Genomic DNA, 19,675 nt, shown 5'->3' with positions numbered 1-19,675 from the left:
CTGGAAGATATAGCTAGTATTCTTCCCGATCCCAATTAAAGATTTGGATTGGGTGAACTGTGTTCTAATTATAGAATGATAAAATGATAGACTGATACAGCACAGAAGGTGGCCATTTGGCCCATGGTGCCTGTGCTGGCTCTTCGGTTGACCTATCCAATTAGTCCCAGTCTGCTGCTCTTTCCACATAGCCCTGCAAATTACTTTCCTTCAAATATTTATACAATTCCCTTTTGAAAGTTATTATTCAATTTGTTCCCATCGCCCAGACAGGCGTGCATTCCAAATCATAACAACTCGCTGAGCAACATTTTTTTTGTGCATCTCACCTCTGGTTCATTTGCTAATCATCTCCAATCTGTGTACTCTGGTTACTGACCCTTCTGCCACTGGAAACAGTTTATCTTTATTTACTCTAACTAAACCATTCATGACTTTGAACACCTCTCTCAAATCTCCTCTTAACCTCTATGCCCTAAGGGGAACAACCCCAGCTTCTCCAGTCTCTCCACATAACTGAAGTCCCTCATCCCTGGTACCATTCTACAAATCTCTTCTGCACCCTCTCTAAGGCCTTGATATCTTTCCTAAGGTGTGGCGCCCAGAATTGAACATAATACTCCAGCTGAAGCCTAACTAGTGTTTTATCAAAGAAATGTGTACATACACCCCTAAAGTCTCTCTGTTCTTGGGGTATGGTTGTGGTGAGGGAAGGGGTAGAAAGCAAAATGTCCATGCTTACACCATCAGGAGTTTGTAAGTGAGAAGGGATTGTGGGATGAGATGTGAGCTTCATGACACAGGTCTCTGTTACATGAAGGGGATCCTGTAAGAGAGACCGGACATTGTACCTTGTGCCACTAACCAATTCAGCTGAGGGTAATGACTCCCATAATAATTTTTGGTAAAGTCCGTCATTCGAGCTGCCGGCATAGCATCACATGCCTGCACAAGCCCTTCTCAAAAAGTCTGACATTAATTTCTCAAATATGAGCAGGCAGCTCATGAACCACAAGAGAAAGTTAGTATAGGAGCAGATCATAAACCGTTAGTGTGCTTTCCATTTTATTTCCTGTTAGGTTTAATGTTTCATTTTATAGCAATAAGATTATGATTAATTTGTGACAAGATACAAGGGATAATTTTCTGAGGCTTTGCTTTCAGCTTGGAATCTCTCCAGCAGGTCAGAGACCTATAACATTATAGGGCCAATTCTGTAATCCATGCTCCCATCAACGTGACTCAATGCTGGGAGTGAATCCTCAGAAAATTATTGCAACATTGTCCTCAATTACGTGAAGGAAGATCATTTTCTAGAGGACAGTGCCTCTTGAAATCTTCAATTCTGGATGGGCCAAGTTTTTGGAGCTGTCCTGTGCTAGGAATCAATATAAATTATTGAGTAGCTGAGCCATCCAGACCTGGAAGGTCCTAGGTTCAAACCCTGGGCTGTGCTGACTTGACCAATCCTAACCAGGGTGTGGTGTCAGGGTGCTACAATGGGCCTTAACACCATTAAGGATGTGAATAATTCCAAGATCACTGTCAATACTGCTATCTAGAGACTCCTGTTGGAAGTGCACATGTCTGGCCAATACACAAGACGAGGACTGCATGATGGAATAACCTGCTGACACACACATCACACATTAAAAGGTGGCCACTTGGGCAAAGTATTGAAGGACGGCACAGCAAAGAGATGAGGGCAAACTGGTGGAAAAGGCAGAAAGTAAAACATGGGCTCCAAGAATGACACCAATAAGCCGCAGAGGTTCCCACTTTACATAGAAACATAGAAACATAGAAAATAGGTGTAGGAGCAGGCCACTTGGCCCTTCGAGCCTACACCGCCATTAAATATGATCATGGCTGATCATGCAACTTCAGTACCCCACTCCCGCTTTCTCTCCATACCCCCTGATCCCCTTAGCGATAAGGGTCACATCTAACCTCCTCTTGAATATATCCAATGAACTGGACTCCACAACTTTCTGTGGTAGAGAATTCCACAGGTTCACCACTCTCTGGGTGAAAAAGTTTCTCCTCATCTCGGTCCTATATGGCTTACCCCTTATCCTTAGACTGTGACCCCTGGTTCTGGTCTTCCCCAACATCGGGAACATTCTTCCTGCATCTAACCTGTCCAATCCCGTCATAATTTTATATGTTTCTATTATATCCCCTTTCATTCTTCTAAATTCCAGTGTGTATAAGCCTAGCCGATCCAGTCTTTCTTCATATGTCAGTCCTGCCATCCCGGGAATTAGTCTGGTGAACCTTCGCTGCACTCCCTCAATAGCAAGCACATCCTTCTTCAGATTAGGAGACCAAAACTGCACACAATACTCAAGGTGTGATCTCACTAAGGCCCTGTACAACTGCTGTAAGACCTCCCTGCTCCTATACTCAAATCCTCTCGCTATGAAGGCCAGCATGCCATTTGCTTTCTTCACCGCCGGCTGTACCTGCATGCCTACCTTCAGTGGCTGATGTACCATGACACCCAGGATCTCTTTTCACCTCCCCTTTTACTAATCTGTCACCGTACAGATAATAATCTGCCTTCCTGTTTTTGCCACCAAAGTGGATAACCTCACATTTATCCACATTATACTGCATCTGCCATGCATTTGCCAATTCATCTAACCTGTCCAAATCACCCTGCAGCCTCTTAGCATCCTCCTCACAGCTCACACTGCCACACAGCTTAGTGTTATCTGCAAACTTGGAGATATTACATTCAATTCCTTCACCTAAATCATTAATGTATGTTGTAAATAGCTGGGGTCCTAGCACTGAACCTTGTGGCACCCCATTAGTCACTGCCTGCCATTCCGAAAAGGATCCGTTTATTCCCACTCTTTGCTTCCGGTCTGCCAATCAGTTCTCTATCCTCGTCAATACATTACCCCCAATCGCATGTGCCTTAATTTTGCACACTAATCTGTTGTGTGGGATCTTGTCAAAAGCCTTTTGAAAGTCCAAATACACCACATCCACTGGTTCCCCCTTATCTATTCTACTAGTTACATCCTCAAAAAACTCTAGAAGATTTGTCAAGCATGATTTCCCTTTCATAAATTCATGCTGACTTGGACCGATCCTGTCACTGCTTTCCAAATGCCCTGCTATTACATCTTTAATAATTGATACCAGCATTTTTCCCACCATCGATGTCAGGCTAATCAGTCTATAATTCCCTGTTTTCTCTCTCCTTTTTTATAAAGAGGGGTTACATTATCTACCCTCCAATCCATAGGTACTGATCCAGAGTCCATGGAATTTTGGAAAATGACCACCAATGCATCTACTATTTCTAGGGCCACTTCCTTGAGTACTCTGGGATGCAGACTATCAGGCCCTGGGGATTTATCAGCCTTCAGTCCCATCAGTTTCCCTAACACCATTTCCTGACTAATAAGGATTACCCTCAGTTCCTCCTTCCCGCTAGACCCTCGGACTCCTAGTATTTTTAGGGGGTTATTCGTGTCTTCCTTAGTGAAGGCAGAACCAAAGTATTTGTTCAATTGGTCTGCCATTTTCTTGTTCCCCATTATGAATTCACCTGATTCTGACTGCAATGGGCCTACATTAGTCTTCACTAATCATTTTCTCTTCACATATCTATAGAAGCTTTTGCAGTCAGTTTTTATGTTCCCTGCAAGCTTCCTCTCATACTCTATTTTCCCCCTCCTAATTAGACCCTTAGTCTTCCGCTGCTGAATTCTAAATTTCTCCCAGTCCTCAGGTTTGCTGCTTTTTCTGGCCAATTTATATGCCTCTTCCTTGGATTTAACACTATCCCTAATTTCCCTTGTTAGCCACGGTTGATGCACCTTTCCTGTTTTATTTTTATGCCAGATAGGGAGGTACAATAGTTGTAATTCATCCATGTGATATGTAAATGTCTTTCATTGCCTATCCACCATCAACCCTTTAAATATAATTTGCCAGTCTATCCTAGCCAAATCACATCTCATACCATCAAAGTTTCCTTTCTTTAAGTTCATGACCCTAGAGTTAACTGTCGCTCTCAATTTTAATGAAGAATTCTACCATATAATGGTCACTCTTCCCCAAGGGGCTACGCACAACCAGATTGCTAATTAATCCTCTCTCGTTACACAAGACCCTGTCTAGGATGGCCTTCTCTCTAGTTGGTTCCTCGACATATTGGTCTAGAAAACCCTCCCTTATATACTCCAGGAAATCCTCCTCCACAGAATTGCTACCAGTTTGATTAGCCCAATCAATATGTAAGTTAAAGTCACCCATCATAACTGCTGTACCCTTATTGCACGCGCCCCTAATTTCATGTTTGATGCCATCCCCAACCTCCCTACCATTGTTTGGTGGTCTGTACACAACCCCACCCAACGTTTTCTGCCCTTTAGTGTTTCGCAAGTCTACCCATATAGATTCCACATCATCCAAGCTAATGTCCTTCCTTACTATTGCATTAACCTCCTCTTTACCCATTAATGCTACCCCACCTCCTTTTCCTTCCTGTCTATCCTTTCTAAATATTGAATACCCTGGATGTTGAGTTCCCAGCCTTGGTTGCCCTGGAGCCATGTCCCCTAATCCCAATTACATCATATCTGTTAACAGCTATCTGCACAGTTAATTCGTCCACCTTATTACGAATGCTCCTTGCATTGAGACTCAGATGTTTCAAGCTTGATTTTTTAACACTCTTTGTCCTTTTAGAATTATGTTGTAATGTGGCACTTTTTCATTTTTGCCCTTGATTTCTCTGCCCTCCACTGTTGCTTTTCTCCTTCCTACCTTTTGATTCTGCCCCCTTTTTACTTCCCTCTGCCTCCCTGCATAGGTTCCCATCCTACTGCCGTATTGGTTTAAACCCTCCCCAACAACACTAGCAAACACTCCGCCTAGGACATCGGTTCCGGTCCTGCCCAGGTGCAGTCCGTCCGGTTTGTACTGGTCCCACTTCCCCCAGAACCGGTTTCAATGCCCCAGGAATTTGAATCCCTCCTCCTTGTACCATTCCTCAAGCCACATATTCATCTGAACTATCCAGCAATTTCTACTCTGACTAGCACGTGGCACTGATAGCAATCCTGAGATTACTATCTTTGAGGACCCAGCTAGAAACAGGCTATTTATTTTAGTAATGACTTTGCCCTGGTGATCTGTGGCAATAGTTTCAGTTTCTGAAGACTGGGTTGACATCCAGTGGGGTACTCACACCCAATGGGAGTGGAGCAGTGATCCCCATTACATTTAGCCGCTTCTCCTGGTAGGGAGTTGTGAGTCAGGCTAATGATAAAAAGAATTTTGTTATGGAAACAACTCAGAGCACGATCTGCTGGATATTAAGCAGTGATGGAAATGGGTTGCTTCATGCTCCGCTAGTCACAGAAAACGTAATGACTTTCATTTTCTCTCTAATCTTTTCCCATTCAGGTCTTTTTATTGAGTTAGTAAAGCAGTGCTACTGTTGTACAAAAATACAACCTGAACCTGTCAACCATTTGCACTTGCTCACATACTTTTGGACAAACTTTTGCAATAAAAAGATGACGGTGCAATCCCTAGTGGAAGCGTCTCCAATGATGCCTCAGATACGAATTTCCACCTATTAACTTTAATGAATGGAAAATCAAGTGATACGTATCTGCAGTTTTACAAGATTTTCTCTCTGGGAGCACCAGGTCAAGGAATCACTGCTAAAATGTGATACTTTATTACAGACTTATAATATATCTGAAACAAATTTAACAATATCATCTGGACATACTTCAAGCTCGTTTTACCAAAAGACACACACGTTTGTTTAAAACAATGCATCACTAACCAGACAATAAATTCAGGGCTTGGTTTCTATTGATTGATCTTGGGTCTCATGGTAAGTAGAGCCTTAAAGTACTGGTAACCACATTGTTTTTTTGAATCTCTCCCGCATGGATAACAGAACCCGATATGTAGCACTCATGATTGAATGATAGGAATAGCTACTTTATAACTGTATCGGTGACAACTGTGCGCCATCATATAGCCCTTCACAAGTGACTGTAGACACTGCCTCTGAAGGAAATAAGCTTCCAGCAATTCCAACAAAAAAAGTCCCTGACACTGGTGTATGTATATCAGGATTATCCATAGATATAGGTCAGCATCAGCCCCATGCAGCCTGCCAGTTGGCTGAGCAACCCTCAGCTAGAGCAACTACAGAAGCCATACGTGCAAACATGACATAATACTGCTTCTTCGTATAGTGGATAATGTTATAAGCATTCATACACTCATTTTCAGCCTCTGCAGAAGTTGTGACTTATAAGGGTTAAACATCAGAAAAACACACTGAAACACACCCATATCCACTTAACCACTGAACAAAACAACACTTCGAACATATGTTTGTCATTCTTTAATTATGAAGAATGTCACTTGTCCAAAATTAAACCCAGTACAGGTGAGTCAGCTGGCAGTTGTGTGACTGATATGCCCAACAGAATGTTTTTAGTCAACAACTGAAAAACTTACTAGAAGAATTCAGAAATTAAAGCCTCACACATCTGTTTCCCTGATGCTCTGCTCCATCACCCTCCGAGTGTTCCATGGCTACTCCTCATCTGTGATGAGAGCTTTGTTTGTAGACACTCAATGGGTTAAATGTCATCATCATCATCATCATAGGCAGTCCCTCGGAATTGAGGAAGACTTGCTTCCTGAAGTGAGTTCTTTGGTGGCTGAACAGTCCCATACGAGAGCCACAGACTCTGTCACACGTGGGACAGATAGTCGTTGAGGGAAGAGGTGGGTGGGACGAGTTTACCACACGTTCTTTCCGCTGCCTGTGCTTGATTTCTGCATGCTCTCGGTGTTGAGACTTGAGGTGCTCAGTGCCCTCTCAGATGCACTTCCTCCACTTAGGGCGGTCTAGGGCCAGGGACTCCCAGGTGTCAGTGGGGATGTTGCACTTTATCAGGGAGGCTTTGTGGGTGTCCTTGTAACGTTTCCACTGCCCACCTTTGGCTCATTTGCCTTGAAAGAGCTTTGAGTAGGGCACTTGCTTTGAGAGTCTCGTGTCTGGCATGCAAACTATGTGGCCTGCCCAGCAGAGCTGATTGTGTGTGGTCAGTGCTTCAATTCTGGGGATGTTAGCCTGGACGAGGAACGCTTGGTGTGCCTGTCCTCCCAAGGGATTTGTGTTAAATGTACACAGTCCATGACATTCTGTACTTTCAGGGAACTACCAATCCACTGCTGTATTTTTAATATTAGAATAGGTCATTGGTGAACTGTATGTAGATGAGCACATGGTGAGTGAGGTCTTCAGCTACCCTCCTGAATGGAGTGTACCAGGGGTACTGGTATAAAAATGGAAAGAAATGGTATTATTCACCACTATTGGTACTGCAGTGTGAATAGCCACTTGCAAGTCGTTAAGAAGCACCTCAGCATTGACCTTTCTACTGAGCTCTAGCATCATTGTGCTACACCACTATCATACCCAAGTAGCTGATTCTGTTGTGTTAGATTTGATGCTGGTTAGTTTGCTCTGTGAGACATGGGACAATATCCTCTGTTCTCACAATAGTGACTGCACTCAAACTATGTGCAGCACATTCCTTCCCACTAACCATCACCAGAAGACCGATTTTCCCCTCCAGACATTCCCCATGTGCAATTTGGGTGGCATGTACCAGAAGTAACCAGATAACCAGAGGACACAGATTTAAGGTGATTAGCAAAAGAAACGGAAGCGACATGAGGAGATTTTTTACACAGCGATTTGTTATGATCTGGAATGCACTGCCTGAAAGGGTGGTGGAAGCAGTTTCAATAATAACTTTCAGAAGAGAATTGGATATATACTCAAAGGGAAAAAATTGCAGGGCTGTGTGGAAAAAGGCAGTGAATTGGAACTAATTGGTTGCTCTTTCAAAGAACTGGAAAAATGGGCTAAATGGCCTTCTTCTGCACTGTATCATTCTATGATTCCTTGATTTTATGAAGTATGCTTCACTGGGAATGTAACCTCAGTACCTGAGCTTCCTTTTGGGCTGATTTTAATAATGCACATGTGGACTGGGTGTAAGCGGTGGCAAAATTAGGCACAGGCAAGAAAGGAAGAGGAAGTCTGGATGTTTTTAGTTCCCTAAAGGCAGCAATATTAAAGGGACCAGTATAAGGGAAGCCCCATAAACAACATAGGCTGAGAAATTCGACTTGGGCATGGTGCAAAATGGATCTGAATGGAACTGAACTTCAGACGCTGCATATAACGGATGGCAGATCTGATACCGCCCATTTTGCATCACCGCATGAGATGAGATTTTTAGGCCATAGAACAATTAATGACAATTTGAGGCTGGATGGAAGATCGGATTTTTCACTGTCATGTGCTGATAAATATTAATGAGTTAGCCAGAAGCTGAAATTTGCACGTTGCTGATCTGTTCATTTATTTAGAGATGAATGTATTCATTCTGTTGTACCATGGCTGGGATGACAGAAGCCTGGGCACTCAAGTAAAGTTGCTCAGGGCTTCTTCAACTCAGTTCCTGTAACTTTGGCAGATGTTCAGTAGAAACACCATTTACACATGTGACCTGGGTTTCTGCCAAACTTATGCCAAAGTTACAGTGGCGGAGAAGAAAACCTGAAGAAATTTACCCCCAAAATATACACAAGCACATACACACATGCACTAATAGACACACGTGCATGCACATGGACACACATGCGTACCCATGGACATATATGCACATGCACACGCACAAAGACATGCGCAGTGTTGGGAAAATAAGTGCATTTGTGAAGAATGATGCTGTGAATTTGACTGTGAAGCTTCTCTTTATTCCAGATCAGACAGAATAGTTGTTTGGTCAGATGGTGGGATGAATTTCGCAATGTGACAGGCAATCAATGTAATGGCTCTGAAGAGGGCTTCCAAATAAGCGATAATTGCAAATGAAGGGAAATGGGCCGTAGTGCTGAATACAACCTTCATCATTAAATTCTGAAGCAGCAGAAAGCCTTTCATGGCAATACCAGCCTGTCCTTTTAAGATCAAAAATGTTTAAACAATAGCTCAGGAAGCACGAGTATCATATTGTCCCTGATCTGTATCCAGCACTATTCAAGGAAATTTATCTGCAGACTTTCATTTGCAGTCAGACATACACCAGAAAAGCTGTAGAGGAAGTTCAGGGGAAATGCTATTCAGGTACAGAACAGGAGACAAAGGATTATTGCCCATTTTTCCTCTGCATTACATCTTATTTTCTGGGAGCTATTTGATGAAGGTAGAGGAGATGTGATAGACAGGTGTATTATTATACTCAATTTTGCTTTATATGCCCTTCTTCCCAAACAATCTTGCACAAGTGTCTCATAATTGACCTTCAATAAAGCCCTAACCAGCAAAACTTTGATTTTATTTTCCTTTCTAATTCTCCACTTTTGAGCAATCTCCAGTGCAGTGCCAACCTCAGACTGATAATCTGTTAGCATTTTCCAATAGGAGTAATCCACTAAACTGTCTACTTGTTCACAAAATCTATCAAACCAAGAAAAGATGACTCATTGCATCAGGCGTAAAGTCAAACACTGCGAGGCATGGATGCATATAGCTTCATACTGGCGTTACTGATGTGCCTGACAAATGGATGGAACACATGTAATTTGAATTCTATTAGTAATGAATAAACATACAAAACAAATGGCTCCAATAAGAAACAAGATATAATTTACCAATCTCTCACCTCGAACATTGAATAAATCAGAGATTGTAGCTGTGATTATCTGTGCCGCGTTCCTCTACAGCACAGTTCTTGCTGACAGCTCAGGATTGATGAACGTACCCAATGAAATAAATATACGAGCAGGGCTCTCTTTAACAGGTAAGCAACTTTAGATTGATGTATGCATGTGCAATTCACATGCAGTGACATTCCTCATTCAGGCACTAGTGGGTCACGGCAGCACTGCTCATTGAATGAAGAGTAGGCCAATGGTTAGCCCTCTGGGATTACCCTCTCTATTTGCGTTGTCTTATAAAAAAATAGAAAATGCTTTGATGCTTTCTGTTTTAGTGCATTAACTGCACAAAAGCAAGTTTACATGGGTGTACGCCACAGTACTTACCACAATGCCAGTTCTCAGGAGAAAATAATGGACAGTCTGTGTAACATCAGCTGCATGTAGTAGATTGTGATAAGGGTTTTTATACTTCATGTATCCAACTTCCACGGCTTCAATGAATGACACAAGAGAGGAAATAGGTATCTGAAATGAAAATAAAAGTCAAAAATAAGAATATTTACACTGTCAATACATCTGAGACATTGGCTGAATTTTAACCCTGGCTTTCGATCCCTCGGGAATTTTAACCCCAAAAAATGTGCTGGTTTAGATCTGGTGGGAGGTTAAAGTGTTAAAAATCTAAATCTCGACCCCAACCCGTCCATTTCTGGTTTTAACGGAGGCAGGATGGAGGTTCGAGCAACCAACCCACTCCCAGGAGGTGGGCTGGCAATTTAAATATTATAATGAGGCTACGTGCCACATATTAGAAACATAGAAAATAGGTGCAGGAGTAGGCCATTCAGCCCTTCTAGCCTGCACCGCCATTCAATGAGTTCATGGCTGAACATTCAACTTCAGTACCCCATTCCTGCTTTCTCGCCATACCCCTTGATCCCCCTAGTAGTAAGGACCTCATCTAACTCCTTTTTGAATATATTGATCCTCCATTTCAAATTTAACTCTGGCCAGCTGGGTTTCCTGTGCCTTGGGAAACCTGGCGGCTAAAAGGAGTCGAGAGCTGCTGGCTCCTGGAGGTAAATGCCTTTCCAGTTAACTGCTGGCTTCAGTGTAGCTGCTTCATCAACCGCCGTGATCCAACAACCTCGTGACCCTTGCGATCTCCCCCCAACCTCTCCCACGAGGTCGGCAACCACACCCCCAAGATCTCCAGTCTCACCCCGAGGCCTCCAGTCTCCTACCTCCCCCCCACCGGTCTCCAAACCACACCCCTCCCCCCAACTCCCAGCCTCCGATTCCTCAGGCCTCTGATGTCTGACCCTCTCACCCCCGGCCTACGATCACCCAGGCCTCCAATCCCTCCCTCCCTCCTCTCCGCTCCTTGGCTGCGGCTTGGTGCTGAAGGCCTACCCGCCGACAGCCAGCCAGCCTCTCAATCTGGCTGGCTGTGGCCAGGAAACAACATTTTTTTTAAATCAGATCCTGCCGGTAAAGTTGGCAGGACCTTTGGGAATCCCATTCTTCCGGGTTTCCCGAACTCAATCCAGCACTCCTGTTCCCTTTCCACCTCCGAGTAAAATCCAGCACATTCAGTCTGGTAAACAGCGAGTAAAATCTATCAACGTAGACTGCTGCAATCCACATTGTTTTAATAGCTTTTTAGCAGTCAGATTAATGTAAAGCGGGGCATTCTCCCACAAGTCCTACTAAATCCTTGCTGTGCTGCAGTTGAGAAAGAATATAACTAAACAGATATTTCTGAACAAAAACCCTTCTTTAACTGAGGCTTTATATGCAATGTGCAAATAAGACAGACAAAGAGACTGGTACAGTTGTTTAGTAGTTATGGTACTGGACGAACAACCAAAAATTGTAAGTTCAAATTCCACCATGGCAAATTAAGAAACTGAATTTGATAAATTTTTGGACTAATACCAGGGAAAATAAAATAAAACTTGAGAGTAACATTGATCCCCATATGGACTTAATCCGCATATAGACCCTGCTCTCAATTTAAGCTGCCTACATGAGGGGGAAAAAACTAATACCGGGTATATAGAAGGTAATTTATGAGTCAGTGTGCTGGGAGAGAGTTTGGCGTGCTGCCGGTGTAAATCAGAAATTCAGGTGCTGATCAGCAGTGCATGGCCCAGATTTTGATTTGCACAGCTGGTGAGCAAAGCTCCTGGATTGGTAATGTGTGAAATTTTACCCAAGACATAACCTCCCAGTGGAAACTGCTTGTGATTTTTTAAAAAAGTCATAACCTACATGACAGAGCAGAGGGTAGAATGATTACACTCAAGTATGAGACATTGAGAGACAGGGCAGGGAGGGGAAGAAATTCTGCAACTTTAGGTTGAGGGTCAGAGCCTGCAAGGTTGGATAAGCTGCTGGAGGTGATTGCTCACCTGGTCGCTTCACGTTGAATATGATAATGATTTCAGTGGAAACACTGAACAGAGGAAACCTTTGTGGACTTATATACATAGTGAACTTCTACTGCAGAAGAGGGGCTGCCTCAACGAATTCACATTCAGAGAGTGATGCTGAAATGCAAGTGGACTAAAACCCTCTTCTGACATTGTGACATTTTCAAAACTACACATGGATAATCCTCAGTATAAGGTCTAACCAGTTTGTTAGTTCAGTTCTGATGTTACTTAAAAATGAAATTCTCTGTTTCCAACATCTGAGAATGCACTTTAGGGCCTGAAAGATGAGCGCCATTCATCAGAGAAAAACAAAGAAAAGTACAGCTCAGGTTCTGATAAAGGCACTGGCAAAATGCATCAACTGCACAACAAACATACCCCTCAGATACGTTGGGTAAACATCAAGATACTCAGTAACAATATCATTACAACAAATCATTTCCTGTCATCTACATTCTTACTTGCAAGGCAGCATAGTGCCTTTAATACATTTTCCACATTAATAAGTGTACGTATGTGTTTGAATTAATAGAATATGAGTATAGGTCATACAAGTTTCCAATAAATAAGGATGATTGTTAAAAGGAGGCAATGAATGCAAACAATGTAAAGGAGCCCCAAGGTAAAAGCAATGGGAGAAATTATTCTGAATAGAGATTACTTCATTTCCAAAGCAGAACATTGCAACTGATCCACAGACCTGCTGAGATCTTAAATATTTGTTGACAATACTAAACAGATTAAGACAGGCTCCTGATTACTCACTAGCACAATCCATGATCTGCATTCTGAGCATCTTTGATAAATGAATCGCAGCATGTTCAGGGCGATGGTGCATTGAGAGGACCAGGTGACCACTAATCCTTTTACACTACACCTCCCTGTAGAGATGCGTTCTGTTTCTCTTCAATTACATCAAGACCCTCCGCCTTCCATGATTGCTAATATTAAGAGGCAATCATTTAATGTCATCTGCTGCTCAACAAACAATGCTTTTCATACATGTTGTGCTTGCTTCTGCACAGCAAGGAACAATGCTCATTAGGATGTCCATAACAAGATTGGAAACATTCAAGTTCCTAATGGAGATTGAAGATGAAATTGGACTATGGTTTTATAAAGCCTAATGCCCAAACCATTAAATAATGGGATGTTTGTGTTTTATTTACACCTGCATTAATGTGAATATATTGTGCAAGTTCTAATGGACAGCAGCCAAACCATATTCTCAGTGCTGAACTAGTGATCTTCAGATTCCAGTATAACAGCTGCAAACAATGTACCCCATGACCCAATAAACATCATAATGTAATAGCACATGGTCAGCTCTGGTGTAATCCAGACACTGCTCCTTGGCTCGCTGCTCTTCGCTGCTATGTACAAGCTAACCCTTGGTGATATAATGCTCATTCAGCGCTGCGCTTCATCAATACAGAGACCCTGCAACTGTATATCTGACATCAAGGCCTGGATGATCAAAAAGTTTATCCAGATTAATTTTGGCAAAATCAAAGCTATCTTCTTTGGCTCCCACTGGAACCTAAGTGGCTCTGACCTAGATTCCATCAACCTCTATGGATGCCACTTCAGCCCGAGTCATAAGGTGCAGAACCTTGGCACGCTATTCAACACTGAGCTCAGCTTCTTCTCCACATCCATTCTGTTATGAAAATTGCTTTCTTCCACCCCCATAACATTTTCCTCTTTGCCTCTACTTCACTCAGTGCCAGTGACCCCAAGTCCAGGCTTTTGTCACCAAGGCTGAACTTCATGTTCAAGAACTTAGGATAGGAAAGAAAGGTTGGTGTACGGCACCAGTTTGCAAGAGCAGAGGGGTCAAGAGTTTTTTTGAGGAGCTTGGCAACAGTTTTGAAAGAGAAAGGGACAGTGACTGAAAAGAAGAAATCATTTACAATATCAACTAGTACGGGGGCTAGAAAGGGAATCTTGGTGGTCAACAATTTAGTTCCAATGGAGTCATAGAATCAGAATGGTTACAGCATGGAAGAAGGCCATTCAGCCCGTCGAGCCCGTGCTGGCTCCCTGCAAGACCACCTCAGCTAGTCCCACTCCCCCGCCCTTTCCCATAGCCCTGCAAATTTTTTCTTTCACGTACTTATCCAACTCCCATTTGATAGCCATTTCAGGCAGTGCATTCCAGATCCTAACCACTCGCTGTGTATAAAAGATTTTTCTTTTGCCAATCACCTTAAATCTATGTCCTCTGGTTCTCAACCCTTCTGCCAATGGGAACAGTTTCTCTCCATCTACTCTGTCCAGACCCTTCATGATTTTGAACACCACTATCAAATCTCCTTTCAATCTTCTCTACTCTAATGAGAACAACCCCAGCTTCTCCAGTTTATCCACGTAACTGAAGTCCCTCATCTCTGGAATCATTCTCGTAAATCTTTTCTACACCCTCGCTAAGGCCTTCACATCCTTCTTAAAGTGCAGTGCCCAGAATTGGTCACAATACTCCTGTTGAGGCCGAACTAGTGTTTTATATAGGTTCATCATAATTTCCATGCTTTTGTACTCTATATCTCTATTCACGAAACCTATGATCCCATAAGCTTTTTTAACTGCTTTCTCAACCTACCCTACCACCATCAATGATTTGTGTACATATACCCCTAGGTCTCTCTGTTCTTGCACCCCCTTTAGGATTGTACCCTTTAGTTTAACCATTTAGTTTATATTTCCGCATTCTTTCTACCAAAATGGTGGGTAATGCGCTGGAGTAATGAACTTCGGCTGGGGGAAGCAGCACTTGCACTGGGGTAAGGGACTTCGGCTGGAACTTGGGAGGCTTTTGTTGGGTTGGTGGAGATCTGTCCTCTCTGGCTTCTGAAGTCAGAATGGATCGAATTACACTTTGCAAAGTCAGTCAGAACTTGGGCTAGGCGATTCCAGTTACACATTCCAGAGAAACCTCAGGATGTGGCTTATCCTCCAAGGGGACCAATCAGCAATAGGTCATGTGATAATGGAGAGCCAGAGAAATTGTAGCCATTTTGGTAGTACAAATAAGCACATCCTTCTTTATTCCCCGTTATAATTTCTCCTGCCTCAGCCTAAGGGTGAGGCAAGAGAAATTATAATGCTTACTTTTTGCTATTCTCTTCCTTTTTACATACTTGTAGAAGCAATTATAATATGTTTTTATATTTCTTGCTAGTTTACACTCATTTTTCCTTTTTTATCTATTTTTTGGTCATCCTTTGCTGGTTTCTAAAGCTCTTCCAATCCTCAGGCGTACTACTATTCTTCGCAACATCATAAGCCTCTTCTTTTAATAAAATACCATCCTTAACTTCTTTACTGGAATTTTTATTTCTCAATGGAATATATATTCGTTGAGAAATTTTGAATATTTCTTTAAATGTTTACTACTGCTTATCTACCATCATATCATTTAACTAAATTTTCCTCACTATGTTAGCCAACTCACCCTTTATAATTGGCTTTATTTAAGTTTAAGACTCTAGTTTTGGACTTAAGTATTTACTCTCAAACCCAATTTGAAACTTTATCATATTATGATCACTCTTCCCCGGAGAATCCTTTACTATGAGATTACTAATTAACCGTGTCTCATTACACAATACAATGTGTTCAGCCATTTCTTAATATCAAATGGAATGAATCAACTTGGCTGAAAACTAGCATCTGTGATGGTGGGGAAAAAGGAGGAGACCAATATGGATCATCCACTCGGCACTTGTTGCTGAAGATAGTTGCAAACACTTCAGCCTTGTCTTTTATACTCACGTGCTCGGCATCATGATGGCAGACATCATTGAGGATCAGGATATTCATGGAGCCTCCTCCTCCCATTAGTTGGTTAATTACCCACCACCATTTACGACTGGATGTGGCAGGACTGCAGTGCTTTGATCTGATCTGTTGATTGTGGGATCGCTTAGCTCTATTCATAGCATGCTGCTTCTGCTCTTTAGCATGAATGTAGTCCTGTGTTGTAGCTTCACCAGGTTGGCACCTCATTTTTTAGGTACACCTGGTGCTGCTGACCTGCTCTTCTACACCCCTCATTGAACCACGGTCGCTCCCCTGGTTTGATGGTAATGGTAAGGTGATGGATGTGCCGAGCCCTGAAGTTACAGATTGTGGTAGAATAAAATTCTGCTGCTGTGGATGGCCATAGCACCTCATGGATGCCTAGGTTTGAGCTGTTAGATCTGTTCTCAATCTATCCCAATTAGCACCGTGGCAGTGCCACACATCACAATGGAGGTTATCCTTAGTGTAAAGAAGGAACTTCGGCTCCTCAAGAACTGTGGTGGTACCAATATTGTCATAGAAAGTTGCATCTACGGCAGGTAGATTGGTGAGGACAAGGTCAAATAGGTTTTTTCCTTGTGTTGGTTCTCTCACCACCTGCTGCAGACCCAGTCTGCCAGCCATGTCCTTATGGCCTCGGCCAGCGCAGTCAGTAGTGGTGCGACTGAGTCACTCTTGGCGATGGACATTGAAGTCCCCTACCTAAAGTACATTCTGTGCCATTGCTACCCTCATTGCCCTTACTACCCTCAGTGCTTCTTTCAAATAGTGTTCAACATGGAGGAGTACTGATTCATCAGCTGAGGGAGGGCCATAGGTAGTAATCAGCAGGAGTTTTCCTTTCCCATGCTTGACCTGAAACTATGAGACTTCCAGAGTCAATGTTGAATACTGCCAGGGCCACTGGCTCCTGACTGTGTACCACTGTGCCAACACCTCTGATGCGATGGTGATGGAGGAGTCTGGGACATTGGTTGAAAGGAATGAATCTGTGAGTTGACTAGCCTATGGGACAGCACTCCTAATTTTAGCACAAGTCCCCAGATGTTAGTGAGGTGGACTTTTCAGGGTTGGCTGGATGTGCCTTTGTTGTGTCTGAAGCCGGTGCCTAGGTCAATACAGGATGGTCCATCGGATTTATTATTATTGTTTTTTGTAGCAGTTGCTAAGCCATTTCAGAGGGGCAGTTAAGAGTCAACCACATTGCTGTGGGTCTGAAATCCCAGGTAAGGACAGCAGATTTCCTTTCCTAAAGGATATTTGTGAACCATATGGGTTTTTACAACAATCCGATTGTATAGGTACAATGTCCCGAATGGGGCTGTGTGAAAACCGGAATTGTCCGAAAACCGTACATTTTTGAGGCGGCCGAGATGGCGACATCGGGCAGCGAGGGACGAGGAAAGTGGTAAAAACTGATAAAAAATGCAGCAGCGAGGGCCATGGGTGGTGAGAATTGGCAGGCGGTGAGAAGCGGAGGAGCGGCGGGAATCGGCGGGCGGCAAGGAGCAGAGGAGCAGCGGGAATCAGCGGGCAGCAAAGAGTGGAGGAATGGCGGGAATCAGTGGGCAACAAGGATCGGTGGATCGGCGGACGGTGAGAAACGGAGGATCGACAGGCGACGAGGTGCGCCAACAGCGAGTTCCAAAATCCGGCAAAATCTGAAAACCAGCACGGTCTCAGTCTCGAGGTTGCCAGATTTCAGATGTTGTACCTGCATCCGTAATGGTGATCATGAGAGTAGAAACATAGAAAATAGGTGCAGGAGTAGGCCATTCAGCCCCTCTAGCCTGCACCACCACTCAATGAGTTCATGGCTGAACATGCAACTTCAGTACCCCATTCCTACTTTCTCGCCATACCCCTTGATTCCCCGAGAAGTAAGGACTTCATCTAACTCCCTTTTGAATATATTTAGTGAATTGGCCTCAACTACTTTCTGTGGTAGAGAATTCCACAGGTTCACCACTCTCTGGGTGAAGAAGTTTCTCCTCATCTTGGTCCTAAATGGCTTACCCCTTATCCTTAGACTGTGATCCATGGTTCTGGACTTCCCCAACATTGGGAACATTCTTCCTGCATCTAACCTGTCTAACCCCGTCAGAATTTTAAACGTTTCTATGAGGTCCCCTCTCATTCTTCTGAACTCCAGTGAATACTAGCTTTATATTTCAGATTTATTTAATTGAATTCCCCAGCTGCCAAGGGTGGGATTTGACCTCTCGTCTTTGGATCGTTAGCCCAGGCCTCTGGATTACTAGTAACATAACCATTATGCTACTGTACCCTATACTCAATCATCAGCAAAGTGATGGAAGGGGTCATCGACAGTGCTAGCAAGTGGTACTTCCTCACCAATAACCTGCTCACCGATGCTCAGTTTGGGTTTCACCAGGACCAATTGTCTCCAGACCTCATTATAGCCTTGGCCCAAACATGGACAAGGCAGCATTTGACTGAGTCTGGTCTCAAGGAGCTGGAGTAAAACTGAAGTCAATAGGAATCAAGGGAAAATCTCTCCATCGACTGGTGTCATACCTAGCACAAAGGAAGATGGTTGTGGTTGTTGGACGCCAATCATCTCAGCTCCAGGACAGTGCTACAGGAGTTCCTCAGGGCAGTGTCCTAGGACCAACTATCAAAATCCTAGGGATCACTATTGACAAGAAACTTAACTGGACCAGCCACATAAATATTGTGGCGGTAGGTCAAAAACCAGATGTTCTGCTGTGTGTGACTCACCTCCCAACTCCCCAAGGCCTTGCTACCATCTACAATGTTTAAGTTAGGCTTAATCGGCACCCCATCCACCACCTTAAAATTGCCTCCCTCCATCACCGTGGTTGCAGTGTGCACCATCCAGAAGATGCACTCCAGCAACTTGCCACTGCAGCAACATCTTCCAAACCCGCGACCTCTACCACCTAGAAGGACAAAGGCAGCAGGTGCATGGAAACACCACCACCACCACCACCTTCTGCTCCGCAAACCATCCTGACTTGGAAATCATCATCATCATCATCATAGGCAGTCCCGCGGAATCGAGGAAGACTTGCTTCCACTCCTGAAGTGAGTTCTTTGGTGGCTGAACAATCTCATACGAGAGTCACAGACTCTGTCACAGATGGGACAGATAGTTGTTGAGGGAAGGCGTGGGTGGGACTGGTTTGCCACACGCTCTTTCCACTGCCTGCGCTTGATTTCTGCATGCTCTCGGCATTGAGACTCGAGGTGCTCAGCGCCCTCTCGGATGCACTTCCTCCACGTAGGGCGATCTTGGGCCAGGGACTCCCAGGTGTCAGTGGGGATGTCGCACTTTATCAGGGAGGCTTTGAGGGTGTGCTTGTAGCGTTTCTGCTGCACACCTTTGGCTCATTTGCTGTGAAGGAGCTCCGAGTAGAGCACTTGCTTTGGTATCTCGTGCCTGGCATGCGAACTATGTGGCCTGCCCAGCAGAGCTGATTGAGTGTGGTCAGTGCTTCAATTCTGGGGATGTTAGCCTGGATGAGGATGCTGATGTTGGTGTGCCTGTCCTCCCAGGGGATTTGTAGGATTTTGCAGGGACATCGTTGGTGATATTTCTCCAGCAACTTGAGGTGTCTGCTGTACATGGTCCATGTCTCTGAGCCATACAGGAGGGCAAGTATTACTACAGCCCCTGTAGACTGTTAACTGGAAGTATATCGCCGTTCCTTTAT

The 19,675-nt window shown here is 43.7% G+C and overlaps 1 protein-coding gene across 1 annotated transcript in view; it reads right to left on the bottom strand.

Annotated features, from left to right (window-relative positions):
• Positions 1-19,675, bottom strand: part of LOC139264731 (dual specificity calcium/calmodulin-dependent 3',5'-cyclic nucleotide phosphodiesterase 1A-like) — a 1,390,883-nt gene that overhangs the window by 392,982 nt on the left and 978,226 nt on the right. Inside the window, exon 8 of the mRNA XM_070881778.1 lies at positions 10,120-10,260. Coding sequence (XP_070737879.1) covers positions 10,120-10,260 — 141 coding nt within the window. The remainder of the gene's footprint in view (positions 1-10,119; positions 10,261-19,675) is intronic.

This window comes from Pristiophorus japonicus, chromosome 1 (assembly GCF_044704955.1).
Source record: "Pristiophorus japonicus isolate sPriJap1 chromosome 1, sPriJap1.hap1, whole genome shotgun sequence".
NCBI classification, from domain to species: domain Eukaryota; kingdom Metazoa; phylum Chordata; class Chondrichthyes; family Pristiophoridae; genus Pristiophorus; species Pristiophorus japonicus.
This window is presented reverse-complemented; position numbering and strand designations above follow the sequence as displayed.